Source organism: Ictidomys tridecemlineatus, chromosome 16 (assembly GCF_052094955.1).
Source record: "Ictidomys tridecemlineatus isolate mIctTri1 chromosome 16, mIctTri1.hap1, whole genome shotgun sequence".
Taxonomy (NCBI): Eukaryota; Metazoa; Chordata; class Mammalia; order Rodentia; family Sciuridae; genus Ictidomys; species Ictidomys tridecemlineatus.
Genome location: NC_135492.1, coordinates 21,133,868 through 21,152,972, shown reverse-complemented (window position 1 = coordinate 21,152,972; position 19,105 = coordinate 21,133,868). Strand labels below are relative to the sequence as shown.

Below are 19,105 nucleotides of genomic sequence, written 5' to 3'. Positions count from 1 at the left end.
ATTCCAAGAAGAGAGTTCTTCAATCCTGTTCACTACAGTATCTTCAGTAGAACTCAATAACCACATATGAAATAACAGAAGACTAAATAAAAGAGTCTATAAAATATGGTCATATTTCACCTTTTAAGTATCTCTGCCTTGTATTGTAAGTATTCTGGATGAAGTCTAATGTTCTCTAAAGACATTAGGTGTCTCGAGCCATCCATGGGCTGTGTGAGTGAGCTATGTGCATTTGAGCATATGAGGAGACTGGCCTGACCTTAATGCCTTATTGGGCTGTGCCACATATGTGTACCTTTTCTCTGGCTCTGCCTGTGATCCCACACAGCACCTGAGATGGGTGTGGTTTTCCAAGATGTCAATCAACCTGCTGATCACAAGACATCATTAAGCAAGACTCTACCCTTCGAAACCCAATCCCTTGCCTTATTTGGGTGGAACTTTCTATCAAATGTCTTTCCCCTAAAAAATAGAGGAGTTCAGGGTGGCCTCACTCTCTTGCCTCTTGCCTACCTTGCTACTCTTGCCTTTCAGCATAGGAGCTGACACCTGAGGCCTCAGAGCTGTCCCTGAATCCTGAAAAAGGTATTTCTGTGTTTATATGTGTTTGTTGTTGTTGTTGTTGTTGCCAATCCAGCCAGCTGGTGACAGTTAGGGATTCTGTCTCATATGCTTTTCTTTCACTCTGAAGCACTCATTGCTCAGGAAAATTTGATAAATATCTATAGGGAAAAAAAGAGGAAAGAAATAAAAGAAGAGGTGGAGGAAGGTAGAAGGGAGAGAGGGAGACAGGGAGGGAAAGAATTTGTCACCAGATGGACAATGACTTTTCCTGCAGCAACACACTGAAGCAAGCAACCAAGAGTTTAATGTTGGGACTCATAATAATTCAGATTCCATTCTCAGGATTAATTCAAAGCAGGAAAGTGCTGTCAGGCATTGGAGGGAGTGTGGAAAGTGGTATTGGAGAATTCTTCACTGGGCAACTCCGAAAACCATGGGAAGCCAGAGCTGAGCAAGTGAGAGACATACCTTCCTAAGAGCTCTGAGCAAAGATCTTTTAAATCAGGGGAACAGATGGTCGCCTTATTAAAGGGTGCCTCTCAAAGGTAAATTCTTTTTCTTTTTTTTCTTCTAATCCTCACCTTGGCAAAAGGTGAATTCCTCATTTTGAATGAGTCTCTCTCTAGGGCCCCTATTTCAGCCCCACCTCCCCTGTTCAAAAATAGGACATTCAACCTCTGCTGTCTTCTTCATTCTTGTGAAGAGGGAGCTGAGCATGTCCCCCGCAGCCTAAGGGCACCACTTTTGCCTGTAAGAGGGAAGATGCATCTCAGAGATGGGGTATGAATTCCATTCCCATCTGAAACTTGGCTGTAGGAGAAAGCACCTAAACTGCCGCATGTACACACTAAACATCTGCTGTGTTTCGATAATACCACTCTCCTACTAGGCTGCTTTCTGCAAAATGCCCGGGAATGGCTCCCCATCGCCCATTCGGTGCAGACAGCATGATGCGGTGAACAGAGGGAACCACTCTGAGTTTGGCCACAAACTAACTGTGGGATGCTGACAGGTCAGATCACCTTCATGGATCAGTTTCTTCTACAGACCAGATAAACGTTAAGTATCTTGAGGACAAAAAAATTAAAATAAAATTTAAAATTACAACTAAAGGTAGCTGCTTCTGCCTTCACAGGTAGTCCCCAAAGTGACGTCAGTAACAACCTTTGCTTGCTTTTTGTTTGCTTTGGCTTGTTTTGATCTAACTTGTTGACTCTCGAGATACTGTCACCAGACTGGCAGCATCAGTATCACCTTGGGGATTGTTGGAAATAAAAGTGCCCTGACAGGTGAATCAGAAGCTCTGGGGCTGGGACCCAGAATCTTATATTTTGACAAACAGCCTAAGTGATTCTGATGCAACTCATATTAGAGAACCAATGTCCTAGAAGAATACTTTTTTGGGTCTTACTGTGGACATGTGTGTGGGGTCTCCCTTGACCTCTGACAGCTCTCATCACCAACTCTGGCTCTGGCCTTGCATGAATGCTATGCCACCCATTGCTACAGACAGAGCACAGGACTTTGTTGACCCATCAGTGACTGCCATTCCTCCACCACAGTCACTGGCACAGGATGAGCAGATCCAGAAAAGTTTCAGAATTGGGGTGGGAAATGGACACTCCCAGAGAAGAAATGGCTTATGGGAAAGTCCGTTGGGCACCATGAAAGGAAAAAGGCTAAGATGAACCAGACATGGAGGAAGATGGAAAAAAGAGGGGAAACCAAGGGTTAATGTCCCTGCCCATGACTTGATAACAGTCCTACCATAGCAGCACCCCTGAAGCAGAGCGTGAACTGCACTGATGGTCTAATGCTGGTTTGAACCAGGTCTGGTATCACCTGTGACCAAGTTTTCTAACTCTAACCACCCACACGGAGTATGAACAGTGAGGACTCTTTTCCCTAGTCCCCTAAAACAGGGTAGAGTAAAACACCAGAAGAGTCAAGTGCTCCCCATAAGAATACCATGCACCTGTTTTCTGCTAAGACTAAGGGGAATGCAGATGGTTCACCAGGTGAGGAAGGTAAGGGACCAAGAGAAAGAAAATATTTAGGGAGGAAGGAGGTAAGTGAGAGGGTGTTTTTAGACATGTTAGATACGTGAGGAGAACGTGGCCATGAAGAAGTGGCCTCCAGGGGAGAAGAGGTGGTCCATGGCAAGGGCATTGTACTAAGCACTTTCCCTGAAGAGTCAGCCCAGGTCCTACATTGAGAGGTAGAGCTGAGATCCCAGTCAGCCCGATGCCACTGGGGTCCCCTTCCATGTGCACCTCCATAGGCTCAGGCCCCAGGCTGAGATTCTTTCATGCTCACAGAAACTTCCCTAAGGTGTGCTCCATGCTCAGCCAGTCCTGAGGTGCTTTGAGAAGACTGTGGGAAGGGGGTGCATTTCAGCTTAAGGTATAGCCATACAGAAGGCGTGCCCTGTGCCCCCTGAACACTGAGGGGACATTCAGAGCCAGGGAGAGGCAGAGGAGCCAGCGGCTACACGATGAGACTCTGAAGTGAATGTGCAATAATAAACCCCTTTCCCACCTGGAAAGTAGTGCTGCTTGGAGGGAGCAGGGGTGTAAAAGTGAAAAATAAAAACAGTCTCGCGACACTTCCACAGGGCCTAGAGTCATCATCCAGTGCCATCAAGTTCCCCCTTCCAAAGTTTAGGGCCTCTGTAATCTGGACGAACCCTATTTCAGAGGTCAAAGTTGTGAAAAAAGACCAAATATACTCAAAAGTAGGCTTTGTTTGTCCTTTGAAATGCTAATGACAGTTTATGATTTATTCCTATCATTTACTAAGTGGGAGAGAACCTATGAAATATCCTTTCTCCTTCCTGACAGTTTGTAATTGAATTTTTCTGATCACTCAGGAGCCCTCCTATTTAGAAAAAAATAGGAATACTTTGGTCAATGTTGTTCTCTACCTTTTCTGATCAGTGGAATTTCTTTTTCAAGAAAGCATTTGGGATTATATATGTAATGGTATATTGTTTTACTTCTAGGTTTATCTTCCTTAAAAATGGAGACAGATAGCCGGGCTTGGTGGACCGTGCCTATAATCCCAGCAGTTCAGAGGGCTGAGGCAGGAGGATTGTGAGTTCAAAGCCAGCCTCAACAAAAGTGAGGTGGTAAGTAACTCAGTGAGACCCTAAATAAAAATACAAAACAGGGCTGGAGATGTGGCTCAGTGGTCGAGTACATCTGAATTCAGTCCCCAGTGCAAAAAAAAAAAAAAAAAAAAAAAAAAAAAAAAAAAGAAAGAAAGAAAGAAAGAAAGAAAGAAAGAAAGAAAGAAAGAAAGAAAAATGGAGATGGGTAATGCGACAGGGGAAAAAAAACTCTACTAAAGCATATGGGAATTGAAAAGGAAGTTAAAAAAGAAAAAAAAAATCTAAACTATACCAGCATTTCTTCATCTCAAGACAGTTGAAGTTTGAGACCAGATCATTTTTGTCACAGAGTGGGGGTTTGTCTTGTGCTTAGTAGCATCCTCAGTCTTTACCTACTAGGTGCCAGGAGCAATGACTCCAGACCAAAACTGTCTCCAAATGTTGCTTGAGGCTCTGAAATAATTAAAAATCTCATTGAAAACAGAAAATAGTTGGAAGACGTTGGTGTCAGACACAGGTTGTATCAGGATATATTACCCCATCTTTTTCCAGCATCAACTCTGATCTCTTGAAAAGAAGCTGCCCTGTCTCTTTTGGACACAGTCTGCATGGCCTAGTGAGCAGTGCACTCTGACCTTCTCAACCCTGCAGCTCGAAGACCCATCACTAGCCCTGGCCAGTAAGGCACGTTCTCCATGGAATTTGCTTTTGGGTGACTAGAAAGGATCAGGCTCACTTTCCTCACCACAGAACGGGGCAGCTGAAGGAACCCGCTAGCAGGTTCAGCAGCCAGAACCTTCTGGGACTAAGTTCCTGCTTCTCTTCTGAGCCTTAACCCCCCAAGCACCTTTCCAATAACTCCCTCTTGGTTATTTGAGTCAGAGAAGGTTTCTGTTGCTTGCCACCAAGGAGACCTTAACAACAGAACCTTACTTAGTAAGATAGGAAATCAGATAAGAAAACAGAAAAGCCCTAGCAGAATCTAAGACTGAATGTATGAATATGCATGTTCATATGAATAAATACATAAATAAGTATTATCACCCCCATTAATATGTTTGATCACATAGAAATATGTGTATCAAGATAAATAGGAAGTAATATATTTTAATGTTTAAAAGTAATTATAGTTGGAACATGACATTGCAGTTGATTTATTATTATATTTTCTATATGTTAATTTTAATATTTTCATATATCACATGTAGAATTTTTTTAAAGCCTTTTGCATTTTTAAAAGAAACATCTTGAGTGCCCCCGGCTATTATGTATGATATATGCTAAATCATGTTTTATCTGTCAAACATCTAGTACTCTGCTAACAGCTGAACCTCATTTTAACCAAAAGTGTATTTATTCTACTTATCTAGACTCAAAGTGAATGGTACTGATGGAACTGAACAGCCTCAATTTCCCTTCACGTTGACCCACACCATCTTACCACGTGACATCAAAGCACTTCCGCTTTGAAGTCAGACAGTCGCATTAATTAGGAAAGTATGCTTACTAATTACTAAGGATCCATGACCCTTAATAACTTGGAATGTTTGCCGTGTCCCAATCAGTTAAGTGAAATTAGAAAAGGCCATGATAACAAAAGCAAATGGAGAAGGACCACACTGGGAGACATATAATTAACAAGCTCCATTATCTAAACTTTCATTAAAGATAAACAATCAAATGTTGAGATATGAAAGGCATAGCTTTTAATTAAACTGCAGCGTCCTCTCAAGACCTGCTTCCCCTCTGGAAAACATTCATCAACGTGTGTCGTCATGTGTCCCAAACTGCCATTCTTTCTCAGGGGGTCCAGTTGATACTTCAGCAGGTTCTCAAATCCATTGAAACAATAAATTAAATGATGAAAGGAGAAATAACAATAAATTAAGCTGAAAGCTGTAGTATAATATTTTACTACTTAAAAAAAATCCATCCTTTCAGAGATTTATAGAAGACTTGAATAGCCAGGGTTGGAGACGACTTCTTTACTTCTGGATTCACCCACACAGCCTTCCCTCATGGCCAAGGACACGTACTCTCTGATGATTTTAATTATTTGCTTTCAAGAACTGGAAACAAAATAATCAACTCTCTAGTTTCAAAGGACATTTTAGAAACCTGAAAATCAGAGTAAAATTAAAAAAAAGGAAAGCAACAAAGAAACAAAGAAAACCCCTCTGTTTGACCCCTGACTCACACACACACACCAGGATACCAAGGAGGGCAGCAGCCCTGGGTGTACTCCAGCACACTCAGAAAGAAAACATGACATCCATTTGTTCCATCAGCACAAATGTCCTTGCTCCGTCTGGTCTAGCCTCTGCTCTGTCTCGGTGACATTCCACGAGTGCTTCTCAGCTGGCTTCATTCCTGCCTGGGGTTGGCATGTTTCCAGCGGGTCCCCCACAGTTGAGCATTAGCACTCTCCTCGCGTTCCGCAGACTCAGTGTCAACCTTGATCACTGGCTTCTCTTTTCTCCCCACACTGTGTGTGATATTGTCACTCAACTGGATAACCAGTGCACACAGTGGGACAACCCTACAATCTGCTGGGAGGCAGTTAAGTACAGGGTACCGCCTACGAGGATGAGGAGTCAGACAGGCCAGGTTCAAACACAAACTGTGTTCCTTTGGAGCTGAGTGACCTCGTTGGATTGCTTGTGTTCTCTGCCTTTATTCCCTCCTCAGGGAAAAGGAGGACAGTGACAGCACCTTCCTGAGGGTGTTGAGGGGATTATGGAGAGGGAGCCAGGGCACACATGACATGCTCGGCCCCATGCCCAGCACCCAGAAAACTCTCAGCAGCCGGCACCGTCCATTATCCACATTTGCACAAGCAGGCCAACTCCTGCGCGGACATTTGCCAACATGATACAATTTAAAGGCGATCAAATGTACCTATCTTGAAAAATCCTCTAATCTCTTTGCAGGACCCTGGATCCCCACCCCTCAAATCACCTGATATTTTTCCTAACAGGAGACTCCAAAAAAATTCAAAAATATTAACTAGGAAGCAAAGTGCATTAAGCCATTTTTACTCATTAATAGCTATTAATTTTTCAATTAGCTATTCAACTAGCAGATTCCTGTTTCAATTCAACCAGTAAATGCCGAACAATTACCAGTGCAAGAAACTGCTAAACTGTGGAGAAAGCAGAGTGGAAAGCAGAGAGGGTCCCTGGTTTCCAAGGACTCAGAAATTGACGGCATTGACAGACTTTCATGGATGTACAATGTGAAAACGTAAGGAATACCGCTGGTGGTCTGAGCTTGCTGTGCACATGCTTTTGTAAGGGGATATCAATTCCTTCCTACATAGGAGAAACCACATTGGAGCTGTAACGCTCCTCTGTCCATCCACCCACCCATCCATCCCTACAGCAGATATTCATTGAATGCCAGTTATTCACGAAGCATGTGCTAGGTACTGAGCTCACTAAGATGGTGAACAAAACAGATATTGACACTACTGACAGGTCACCATTGGCCCAGCAACATAGTGGACACACCCTAAATGGATACACGTATAATGAGGGAGGGGAGATGGAAGACAGGAGAGTCTCATGAGTAGAATAAAGGGAGGAGACATGACTGAGAAGAGGACTTCACAGGGGACCTCTAGAAGAAGGGACGTTTCCAAGGAGACCTGAAGCAAGCTGAGAGGATGATGGATGGAAGATAAAAGGAAAGAAATATGGGCACAAAAGCAGCAGGGCATTTCTCAAAGCCTTGAAATGAAGCCCAAATGAGGCTAGAGACTGAAGAGCAAGGCCCCGTGAGGTGGCCAGGTCATATGGTGCTTGAAGGCCTTGCGAATAAGTTGGGTTGTCTCTTTCCCCATGGAATAGAAACCATTAATGGGCTTTCAGTAGGGGTGAGTGAAAGTGATGCTATTGAACTTTATTTCAACCATTTCTGCTGCAAGGAGAATGGATTACAGATTCATACCATTTATGGAATTTGAGGTCATACAGTTTTAAGGCCACTGCAATCATCTATGGTAGGAGATAAGATCAAGTGCAAGGCAGCCTTGTTTATCCCATCTGCAGAATGGGGAGAACCATGCCTGCTCTTAGGGTTACTTGTGAGGAGGGATCCAGGAAGACATACGGAGAGTTTAGAACACTGCCATGCACACAGTGAGGAGGCAGACCCCTACCGACTCTTGTCAAACATCACTACAGCTGTGCTTCTGCAAGAGATTGACAGATAGGAGCTGACTCCGATTGCACTTAATGGCAAGAGAAGTGTCACCGCCCAGTTAAGCAATTTCCCCAAGTTTATAAGGCTCCTAAGTGGCCAAAATCGGCTTAGACACCAGCAATCTGGCTGCAGAGCTAAGCTCTCATCTGCACTTCTGACCTTCTAATACATACATGGACTAGTCCTACAGAGGCTTTTCTAATAAGAGTTTCAAATCGAGTAGTGGATTAAAATATCTTTGCATTTCTATAAGAATATTCCACAACATCATTTTAATGTTTGAAGCATAATTTATTTAACTGTTTCATAAACTGAGATTGCTTCCGTGCTTTTTAATCTTATAAATAATGCTGTGAACATTTTTTTATCTTTTGTTTCACCAACACTGGTGACTTCCTTCAAGAATTAATTCTCAGGACAGGGGTTACTGGTCAATACACATGAATATTTCAAGAATTTTTCCATATAAGGTTGAGTGATTCTCCAGAAATGTGGCACCAGTATATTTTCTTATAACTTTTTCTGCTTGTTCTTCTCTGGCCACCAACTAGCTGTGGAGAGCAATTGAGGTGACTCTCAGGACCACATCAGCAGTGCCTCTCCATGTCTACCATTCTCTTCTCTCTGTTGTGCCCATAAGAGTTTTTATTGTAAACGTACTTACATGTGGAAATCCCTATGAGTAGAGAGATGCTAGGGAGGGTAGGTGAAGACCTAAGGGAGAGGAGCAGCTTTGCCCACATATGCTTGGCACAAACATGATGCAGCCTGGTATCAAAGATGAAGCACCAGGCTTCAGTATCAGAAGTCCAGAATTTAAATTGTGATCAGATCTCTATCCGTAGGTAAGTTACTTTCTGAGTCTAGTTTTCTCATTGTAAATCATTATGCATCAGTAATACAAGTAACAAATTGGGAAGACTATATCTTGTCCATACTTAAATGCATCTTTTCTCATTTTTTAATATCCCTGAATCGGGAGTATGTCATGTAGCTGATGATTTTAAAGTTCTTTACAACTGTGCCTGGTTCCATGCTCTGGCAGTACTTTTTCCTTAGTGGCTGAAGTAGGCAGAATTCCAAACATGACCTTCCAATGATACTCCCCCTTCTATAATAGCCTCCTATAGAGTGGCTGGAACCTATGCGTAGGATGAGATGTCACTCTAGTGATGACCCCATGCTACATAGCAAGAGGGAGATTTCCAGATTAGTTTTCTCTGGCTGGTGGACAAAAGTCAGAAAGACTCATAGCAGAATAGAGATTTGAAGAGACCAGGGCATGTAATAGTCAGCTTCTCATCACTGTGACAAAAATACCCTACAAGAACAATGAAGAGAGAGAAAGTTTTATCTGTGCTCACAGTTTCAGAAGATTTCATTCATGGGTTACAGCTCCATTTCTTTTGGCCTGAGGTGAGACAAAACATCACAGCAGAAGAGCATGGTGGAGCAAAACAGTCAAGCTCCTGGCAGCTGGAGAGCAGAGGAAGAAGAAGGGGCTGGCCCCAGTGGTTACTTCCTCCAATCAGGTCCCGCCTCCCAGCAGTCAGTCCATCCAGCTGTCAATCTATTAATCCATCAAGTAGATTAATCTAGAGATGAGGTCGGAGTTCTCGTGATCCACTCATTTTCCAGAGCCCCACCTCTGAAACTTGCTGCACTGAGGACCAAGCCTTCAATGCATGAAGTTTAGGAGGACACTGCAGATCCAATCATAGTAAGACCCTGGCTGTACATGGCTTTGAGAAATAGGGATCTGCTACTTCTGTGGGAATATAGCCAGGTGATGTGGGGCAGCTCAGTGACCTACCAGGTCCAGATTGCTTCTCAGCTTTGACCCAGCGCCCATGAAACACTGACTTCTGTCTTGGTGCTTCTGCCTTGGCTGCCCCATTGCCCCAACCTTGGCTCATGGCAGAGTTGAGAACAAAGGGAATCTTCTGGTGCATTGACCTTTTCCTTTGAGAAAAAGACCTTCTCTGGAATTCCTGCTGACCTCTCTATGTTTATAAGGCAATCTATAATGTGGATGACTACTTTTTAAAAAATATATCATTACCTTAATCAAAATCATGCTGTTGGTTACAAGTTCAGAGGGTGAGGGTGTTGGAGAGGTAGCCAGCAGCACTTGCTGAGGCCCCCAGAGGGAGCAGGAGAGTGGCCACACCATTTGTTTCCCTTCCTTCTTATCTTTCACCTGTCTCTGAAGTATGTCCTTAAAATGGCTGATTCTAAACATGCAGGCTCGCATCTACCCTTCCTGGATCTGAATACTCAAAAGATTTTTTAGAATTAGTCATCTGTACTTGCTTTACTGGGAACATGAGAATTTCTCCCCCTCTTTAATGACAAAAATAATGGTCTAACTTCCCGTAACCATTTTCTTTCTCTCTGCACCCAAAGTTCTCAGAAATAATCAAATACAAATAGCTCTTCAAATTTTCTAGTACCTCCCTTGAAAGCCCTCAGACAACACTTCCAAAAAAACTAGAAATACCAGTTTCTCTCTCCCAGGTCAGAGAGTCACCCATTGAGGTAGAGTCCTTCGAAATTTTCATCAGGTTCTGGGAGTTATTCAAATGACGATAATGAATTTCTGAAGAGAGAAAGTTTCAGTGATTTTTTTTCTGTTAAGTAAACAAAGAAGGTATTCCATCTGTCTATAAGAATTACTTTCAGTTACATTTTTTCCTGTTAGAAGCAAAGAACATGCCAAAAGCATTAGTGGCAAACTTTCAGAAAATATGGCTTATACCTAATTTTGTAAATCAAGAGAAATAGCGGAGCATCTCCGAGTTGAAGTTGGATTCCTTTTTCTCTAATTTGCTTTGTGCACCTGTTAGGATATAGGTAACAGGAGTGCTACTGGAGCTGTGCTTGTTTTGTGCTCATTTGATACAAGAGAAAGAAGGTGGCATCAGGCAGGCTTGGTGATGAAGCTGGATTTCCAGCAAAGTGCTATGGAAGCCATCATGACACCTAAAACCCAAGACCCGAGCTTCCACGTGCCCAATAGAGGGGAAAATAATTGTAGAATTCCCACAGATGAAATGAGATGAATCAACATATGTGCCTATGTAAATGCGTGTGTGTGTGTGTGTGTGCACACGTGTCACTTGTACTTCATGGAATACATAAGAATGAAATAGTCTGGATTTCTACCTAAAGGTATTGCAAGCACAAATTCATAGTGTCCTCCAGCTGCAACAGAAATGACCAGCAGAATAAAAAACGAAACACAGTTTGCATTAGCCTTAGGAAGCAGGAAAGACAGTCATCTACGTATCAGAAATTTTGAGCAATCTGTACCTGAGATTTCACACACACACACACACACACACACACAGAGAATTTTAATATTTATTTTTTAGTTTTCAGCGGACACAACATCTTTGTTTGTATGTGGTGCTGAGGATCGAACCCAGGCCGAACGCATGCCAGGCGAGCGCGCTACCACTTGAGCCACATCCCCAGCCCTTGTATTGTTCTTAAAAGTTAAAACTTTTCTGTGCATCTAAAAATATTTCTTAGACATGGGTGTTAAAAAGGGTTATTATATTGGTTAAAGAAAAAGTATTCAAAATCAGATTAATTTAGAGAGTTTGGTTTAGGGCCTTTCCACAGTACCTCACCTAATCTACATCACATCCCTGTGGGGTAGGTGGCACCGGGTGGGGTGCATTTCACAAATGAACAGAAACTCAGAGAGATAAGAGGTTTGCTCAAGGTCACACAGTAAAGTTTAGGCCAAGCCGAGAGTTGAACCCACATCTATCCAAATCAAAATTCTCTGCTTCACTTTTTGAAGCCTCTTCTCTCCCATCCCATTTCCCAGGGCTGTTGGATAAGGCGAGACCCATGTGCATTTACCATGTGTCAGGCATTGCATGTATCAGTCAAATCCTCACAACAATCTCATATGGTCATTACTAATGATATTCCCATTGTATTAAGGTACAGAGAGTTTAACTAACTTGCTTAAGGTCACAAGCTAAGAATGGAAGAGCTGGGAGTTAAAGAACCCCGGCAGTCTGGATCTATAGCCTCCCCTTAAAAGGGTCAAGTTAACAGTGGAAAAAGTTCAAATTGCTTTAGGAATATAGAGTAGGATTAATTTTGGTTCTCACAGAATCCCTGAAAAGTTCCCCACTCCTGGCTTCTGACATATTCCAAGACAGGGCTCTGGTTTCAGATGTGCCCACATGGGGGACAATTGCCTCTTGGATTCATCTGGGAGCTTCTTGAAGATGGTGGGGTGCTATTGTCACTCTCCATGGGTCTCTAGCTATTGCTCACTGCCTTCTGAGGTGCTCTGGATCAAGGCTGGTCTTTAGATATGGTCCCGTGCTAAAGTGATGGGATAGGGCACCAATTTGCCTACAGAATGAGCTGCAGGGTCCAGAGAGACCACTGAGGCAGTTTATGGCTCAGTAGTCAAGGGCCTGCCTTCAGAGTCAGGCCAGTTTTGCGTGGAAGGGCGTGACTTGCTTCTCCTTATAGCAATGTCAGTTTCCTCTTTGGTTCCCTGTTCCGTGGGATGTGCACCTGTCTACAGGTCTCCTACTTCACTTGCTGGCCTTGGGTTCAACCTGGGGCCAGAGTGGGCTTTCTCCACCTCAGGGCCTTTGCCCTGCTGTTCCCCCTGGTGGCACTGTTCTGTCCTCACTTGTGGCTGGCTCTTTCTCACCCTTGGTCTCAGCTGATGTCAGCTGCTTAGGGAGACCTTCCTTGTCTACTGTAGCCTGCTGCCAACACATCCTCCTGTTTTATTTTGCTCATATCTGTTATTAGTACCAGATAATTATTGATTGACTTGCGTTTATTCTCCTCCACATGAATATAAGTTCAAATAAGACAAGAGATTTAATCTGTTTTGTTCTCAGCACCAACAACTGCATCTGGCATCCAATAAATAAATAATGAATTGATTGAATGAATAAATAAACGAATGAATGAAAGCCGAGCCCCCCAAGCATTACAATCCCAGTTCTTCTGCTGCAGTGGGCTATCAGACGGTCAGACTTTGCAGATGGCCCCTTGGCCCCCTTCTCGAGGAGCTGGAGCACGAAGTAGGCTGGCTCTTGAGAGACGCTCCCTGCAAGCCTGGGCGGTGGCCCCGCGGGGAGAGGGGCTGTCGTCATTTAGTGACGCTCCCTAAAGCCGCTCTGCGGCCGCAGGGGCGACTGGGGTCGGGTGGCGAGCGCGCGGGTCTTTTGCAATGGTGCCCGGTGGCGCTGGTCCCGCCCGCTCCGCCCCTGTCGCTGCCCTTGCTCCGGGCCGCGCGGCCCCGCCCGCTTCATGTGGCCCGTCCCGCAGCTGGGATTGGCTGGGATCCGGGAGGCGGCGGCCGCGGCGGCGGTCCGCGAGGCTCCAGAGACGGCGGCCGAGGCCCAGGCGGCGGCGCACGGGAGCGGCAGGAGCAGGCCCGGCCCTCAAGCGGCCGCACGGCCCGCCGGGGGCTGCTGTGGCTGCCGTGCCGCTGGCTGCGCTCTTCTTCTCGCTGTGTCCTCGCTGCTCTACTCCGTCTACGTGGCGCCCAGCATAGGTAGGAGGGGGCCTCCCAGGACTGACCCCGACCCGGCCGGCGTGCCTGAGGCCGCCGCACCTTCCCGCCCGTTGCGCCCCGCCCCGGGGCCCCGCCCGCCGCGCTGCGGACCCCTCCCCCCCCCCCCCCCCCGCCGCGGACCCCCCCCCCCCCCCGCGTGGCTCCCGGCATTGCTCCCGGCATTCTGCGCATCCTCCCCCGGCGCCGCGCTCCCGAGCCGGGTCTCCAGTCCCCCGTCCCCGGTCCCGCCGACCCCTGGCCCACCCGCGCTGCCCACTCCCCCGCAGCGTCGTGCCGCCTCTGGCCCCTGAGTCCGAGCCATTTCATACAGAAAAGTAAAAACTGTAAAGGTCTCATAATACCAAGGTGCTGGTAAGCAACAGAAATTCTCATACCTTGTGGGTAGGAATGCATATATTTTCCTCATAAAAGTCTTATGAATCTTTTATGAGATTTATTTCTATATATTTTTCTTATAAATGATATTTCTAAATTTTATATTATCTGTTGTTCTCTGTGAGAATGAAATTGATTTTTTGGTGATTATTGTACTTATGTTTAGCAACTTACCTGAACTGCTATAATACAACTAATGACTTGTCTATAAATTCTTAGGATTTTCTTTATAGATAATTGTATCCCTAGTAGGTAATCCTAAGTTTGTTAGCTTTCTAATGCTTAATCTTTTAAAAATTTTTATTTATCTTATTTTGCTGCTGGAACCTGTAGCACAATTTTGCTAGAAATAGAGATAGCAGGCATCTTTATGTTGTTATTTGTTGAAATTTTTAATCTGTCCTTTATCTGATTAAAAAAAAAACAATTGTTGAGTGCTTTCCTGCATCATTTGAGATAAATACGTTTTGTTTTTCCCTAGAATTTTCAAATATCATGAATTACATGTTATTCTTTTTGTTGTAGTTTTCAATGCTGGGGATTGAAGGGCCTTGTACACGCTAGGCAATTGCTCTACCACTGAACTACATTCCCAGCACTTATGCTGATTTTTAAATATAATATATTTGCATACTGAGAATGAACTCAACTTTGACATGTTTTTATACATTATTAAATTTTCTTTAGAAAGGATATATATTTATGCGTCTCACTGGGTTCATAATTGAGATTGGCTTATGTTCTTCCTTTCTCATGCTGTCCCTGTCATATTTTATATGCATTTTTAGATTTAATTATAATATACAGTGTGCAAGTCATTACAGCTTCACAAAGTGATCACATTTGTGTAACAAGAAAGAAGCAGAACTTTTCTAGGACACCAAGGCCCCTTCATGTTCTCTTCTAATCAGCACTCTTTCCCTGACAGTATCCAAAATCCTAATTTCTAACACTTTAGTTTTACCTTTTACTTTAATGTTATAAAAATGAAATCCTATATTTGAGGCCATTTTAAAAAACAAATGTTCCTTGTTTGAGGCCATTTTAAAGAATAAATGTTCCTTGAAAAGAATGTGTTTGTTAGATTCAGGATTCCTTATAGGTTCGTTGGATCAAATTTTTTTATTACATTGTTCTTACTAATCTCTAAAAATTATTTTTATCAATTATTATTTTATTAAATCTATTGTTTCATTTGCATATTATTACTTTCTTCTTGTAATTTTATATACAGATTTAGAATCACCATAGTTATTAACCCACAGCTAATTTTGAACTTCTTGTCCTAGGTTCATGCTTTGAATATCCTCAGAGCCTTGTTTAGAGATACACATCTAGGAGAAAATATCATTCCGTATGTTGCCGATGGAGCTAAGGCTGCAATTCTGGGTTTTACCTCACCAGTCTGGGCAGTGAGTGCTTTTGCCATTTACTTTCATTGATTTAATTGTACCTCTGATTAAGTTTTAATAAACCTTTCACTGGATGATAAAAAAATATATATTGCATTTTATCAAGGAATTTTTCTAGGGAATAAATTCTTGGATCAGACTATATTTTGATTCTTGATGTTTTATGGCTTCATTTTATCTCTTTTGTTGGTTTATTAGACTTAAGTCTTTTATTTTAGTGCAGTAAGCTATAACTTTAACTTATCGCAGTCTACCCTTGAGTGATATTTTGCTGTGCCAGTTAAAGTATAAGAACTTAATATTTTGCTTCCCTTTTCTTCTTCCTATCTTGATGCTGCTATTGTTATACATTTTACTTTTTTTGTGTGTTGTAAGCCTACCCTAGGTTGTTATTACTTTTGTTTAAAGTCAGTTATCTTTTTTTTTAAATTTGCCATTTTAACCATTTAACTTGGCATAAGTGTATACAATATGCATCACATTACACATTTTTAGAACCTTTTTGTCATCCCCAACAAAAGATCTATACTCATTAAGTTTTGACTTCCTGTATTTTCTTATCCCCGGTAACCTCTGTAATACCTTTGGATTCTATGAATTTACCTGACCTAATATCTCTTATAAGTGGAATCATAACAATATTTATTAATTTATGTTTGGCTTCTTTCGTTTAATATAATGTCTTTAAGTTTCAACCAAGTTGTAACGTGTCAGAATTTTATTCCTTTTTAAGTCTGCATAACATTTCATTGTATGTGTGTACTTTATTTTCTTTATCCACTCATCTGTTGATAGATTGTTTCCACATTTTACTTATTATGGTAATTCAACAGTGAGCATTAGCATACAAGTTATCTGAGTCCCTGCTTTCAGTTAATTTGGGTGTATTATAGGGTAATTCTATGTTTAATTTTTTGAGGAACCATCAAACTCTTCCATAGAGACAGTATCATTTTACGATCATATCAGCAATGCACAAGAGTTCCAATTTGTTTAAGTCTTCACTTAGGATTTTCATTTTTTAAAATGATAGTTCTTCCTGATGGATGTGAAGTGGTATCCCTTTATGATTTTGCTTTGCATTTCCCTACTGATTAGTAATATTGGTCTAGAAGCAGACCAACTCTTTCTTAGTATCTTAATGTATCTCTTTTTGGATGTTGTAGATTCTGTATATCATATGTTGAGTGAGTGGTACCAATATATTCTATCAAAAGTTGAAAAATCGGGCTGGGGATGTGGCTCAAGCGGTAGCGCGCTCGCCTGGCATGCGTGCGGCCCGGGTTCGATCCTCAGCACCACATACCAACAAAGATGTTGTGTCCGCCGAGAACTAAAAAATAAATATTAAAAATTCTCTCTCTCTCTCTCTCTCTCTCTCTCTCTCTCTCCTCTCTCCCTCTATCTTTAAAAAAAAAGTTGAAAAATCAAGCACAAAACATTAAATAGAAGTCAAAATATTGAGTCACTTTTTTTTCAATATAACACTGTCCAGAAACCATTTGACTTAGAACTCTGTAAAGACTGTGAGCAGTACCTAGTGTACTTCTTAGATTTAAGAAAGGAAACTTTCATGTGTCTTTTTTCATGATTCCTTGGAGAAACCCTTATTTTTTTTTCTCCTATGTCATTGTGTCTTCTAGAGTAAAGGACAATAACCTATGATTCATAGGTGCTTGACATGTGGCTTTACAAAAATGCTTGGCAAAGGGGAGGGGAGGAGCAAAGAACCTAGGTCTTAAACCCACAGAATGGTGGGGTGTGGTGGCGCATGCCTGTGATCCCAGCAGCTCCAGAGATCTGAGGCAGGAGGATTATGTGTTCAAAGCCAGCCTCAGCAACAGTGAGGCATAAGCATCTCAGTGAGACCCTGTCTCTAAATAAAATGCAAAGTAGGGCTGGGGATGTGGCTCAAGTGGTTAAGTCCCCCTGAGTTCAATCCTTTGTAACTCCCCACCCACAACTCCCACAAACAAAACAAAATCCACAGAGTGGAGTATTTACTAGACAGGCAGGCTTTCCAATTAGTAGGCTGCACAAACCATTCCGTACCAATATGATAAGCCTCTAATTGAGATTCAGTCTGTTGCAGTGGCTGCCAAAGGCACAGACTCCCAGTGTGAGGAACACTCCTCAAAGTTGCCAACATTTGCCTAGACAATTGGGCATCTTCTTGTAAGAGATGCAGACTTTTGGAATTCTGTCTAGGAGCATTGCATAACTGCCCTTGAAGGCACAGCGTTTACCTTTTACATTTATAGGAAGTAGAACAATACCCGTATACCATCAGTGTAATCAGAGATGTAGGAATGTGGCTTGATCATCAGGAAAATTAGAGATGGTAAAACTGATTGCCAACAATATTAATATTGTTTTCTTCAAGTCTAATCCAGATAATACAAGAAATATTTTCTGTGAAAGGGCTTTAGCAGTGTGAAATGTGGTGATTTTCCCAACTTTTTGCGAAAGCCAAAAGTGTCAGAAACAAATGATTCCTTTGTGGAAGTCCATTTGTGAGACCCAAAACAGTAATGCATATTCCTGAAAAATTTTTTAAAATAAAGGAAAACATAAGAGAAACCTTTAAAATGAGTTACCTGTTAAGCCACCACAGAGTTATCATGATTCTGATGCATATTTTTTATCCTGTGAGTTTTATGCATGAATACTATCCATATCCATATATATATCCACAAAAGCTTGTAATAATATAAATGCTTATGATAATTTTATTAACTGGAATCTTCCTTTTGAACACTGGTTGTATAGGAATATTTTGTTTCTATTTGCTGTTCTTGCTTTGTCAGACAAAGTAACATCATACCTGTGACAATCTATACTGTTGCCATAAATTTTTTTAACTTTATAACAACAAAGGTTTATTTAGCTCACAGTTTCACAGACTCCAGGCATAGCATTGGCTGTGTTCAGTTCTGGTGATGATCTTCTTGCTTGTAGAGTCCTGAGCAAGCATGGGACTTCATGTGGGGTGGGAGGGAGCTCATGTTGCCTTTTTTTTTTTTTGCCATATGCTGATTGCTGTATTTCCTTTCTTATGAAAACCTAATGAAATTATAAGTCAACATAATCACCGGCTATGAAGAAACCTTCATTTTACAGTAACAGTTTACTATAGCATTATTTGTTGAAGTAATTTTAAATGGTGTTTTTCCCCTAGTGCTTGTGAAATATGGTTTGATTTACAGAAATTTGATTTGTGTGCATCCTCTCAGGAACATATTGTGCCTAAAGCTGGCTACATCTGTACTTTTGACTTAATTGTTTTTCCTGATAAGTTGGAAAGGCAAAAACCCAGGTAAAGTGAATTATTTGCAGTAAAGGGCCATTTTTCAGAGAGCATTCATGTATAGATTTAATGTGTTTTTACAGATTACTGGCTATTTGTATTGAGACCTTACAGATCTTTCAATCTTTGCTACTTGGTTGGAATTTTTTAAATACAGAGAAAATGTACTATTGTAAACATTGTAGGCATTAGGCATACCTACAGTGTAGTAGATGACATATTAAGCACTGGAAATACTAATATAAATAATGTACCTGGCATCATTTATATTACATTGATTAATTTCAGTAAACTTTATTATACTTCATATTTTATATATAAATAAAATAAGGCTAAGAGACGTGAAATACCTTTGTCTAAGAATGTGCAACTATTATCTGTCTGACTTCAGAATCTGAAGTGTGGTAAAGCAGTTTTGTGTGTGATAGGATTGCAGAAAAGGTCATTTTAGCTGATTTGTAGGGCTTGGGCCCTGTGTCCTCAGAAAGCAACTGGAGGTAAGGTTTTATTGAGTGGTACAAACCCAGAGCAGCAAGAATGAAAGAAAACAATAAATAAGGCAAGAA

The 19,105-nt window shown here is 42.0% G+C and overlaps 1 protein-coding gene across 1 annotated transcript in view; it reads left to right on the top strand.

The window, feature by feature from the left end:
• The first annotated feature begins 13,177 nt into the window (after positions 1-13,177).
• Positions 13,178-19,105, top strand: part of LOC144371243 (axin interactor, dorsalization-associated protein-like) — a 38,394-nt gene continuing 32,466 nt past the window's right edge. The window contains exons 1-2 of the mRNA XM_078033656.1: positions 13,178-13,474; positions 15,110-15,232. Coding sequence (XP_077889782.1) covers positions 13,178-13,474; positions 15,110-15,232 — 420 coding nt within the window. The remainder of the gene's footprint in view (positions 13,475-15,109; positions 15,233-19,105) is intronic.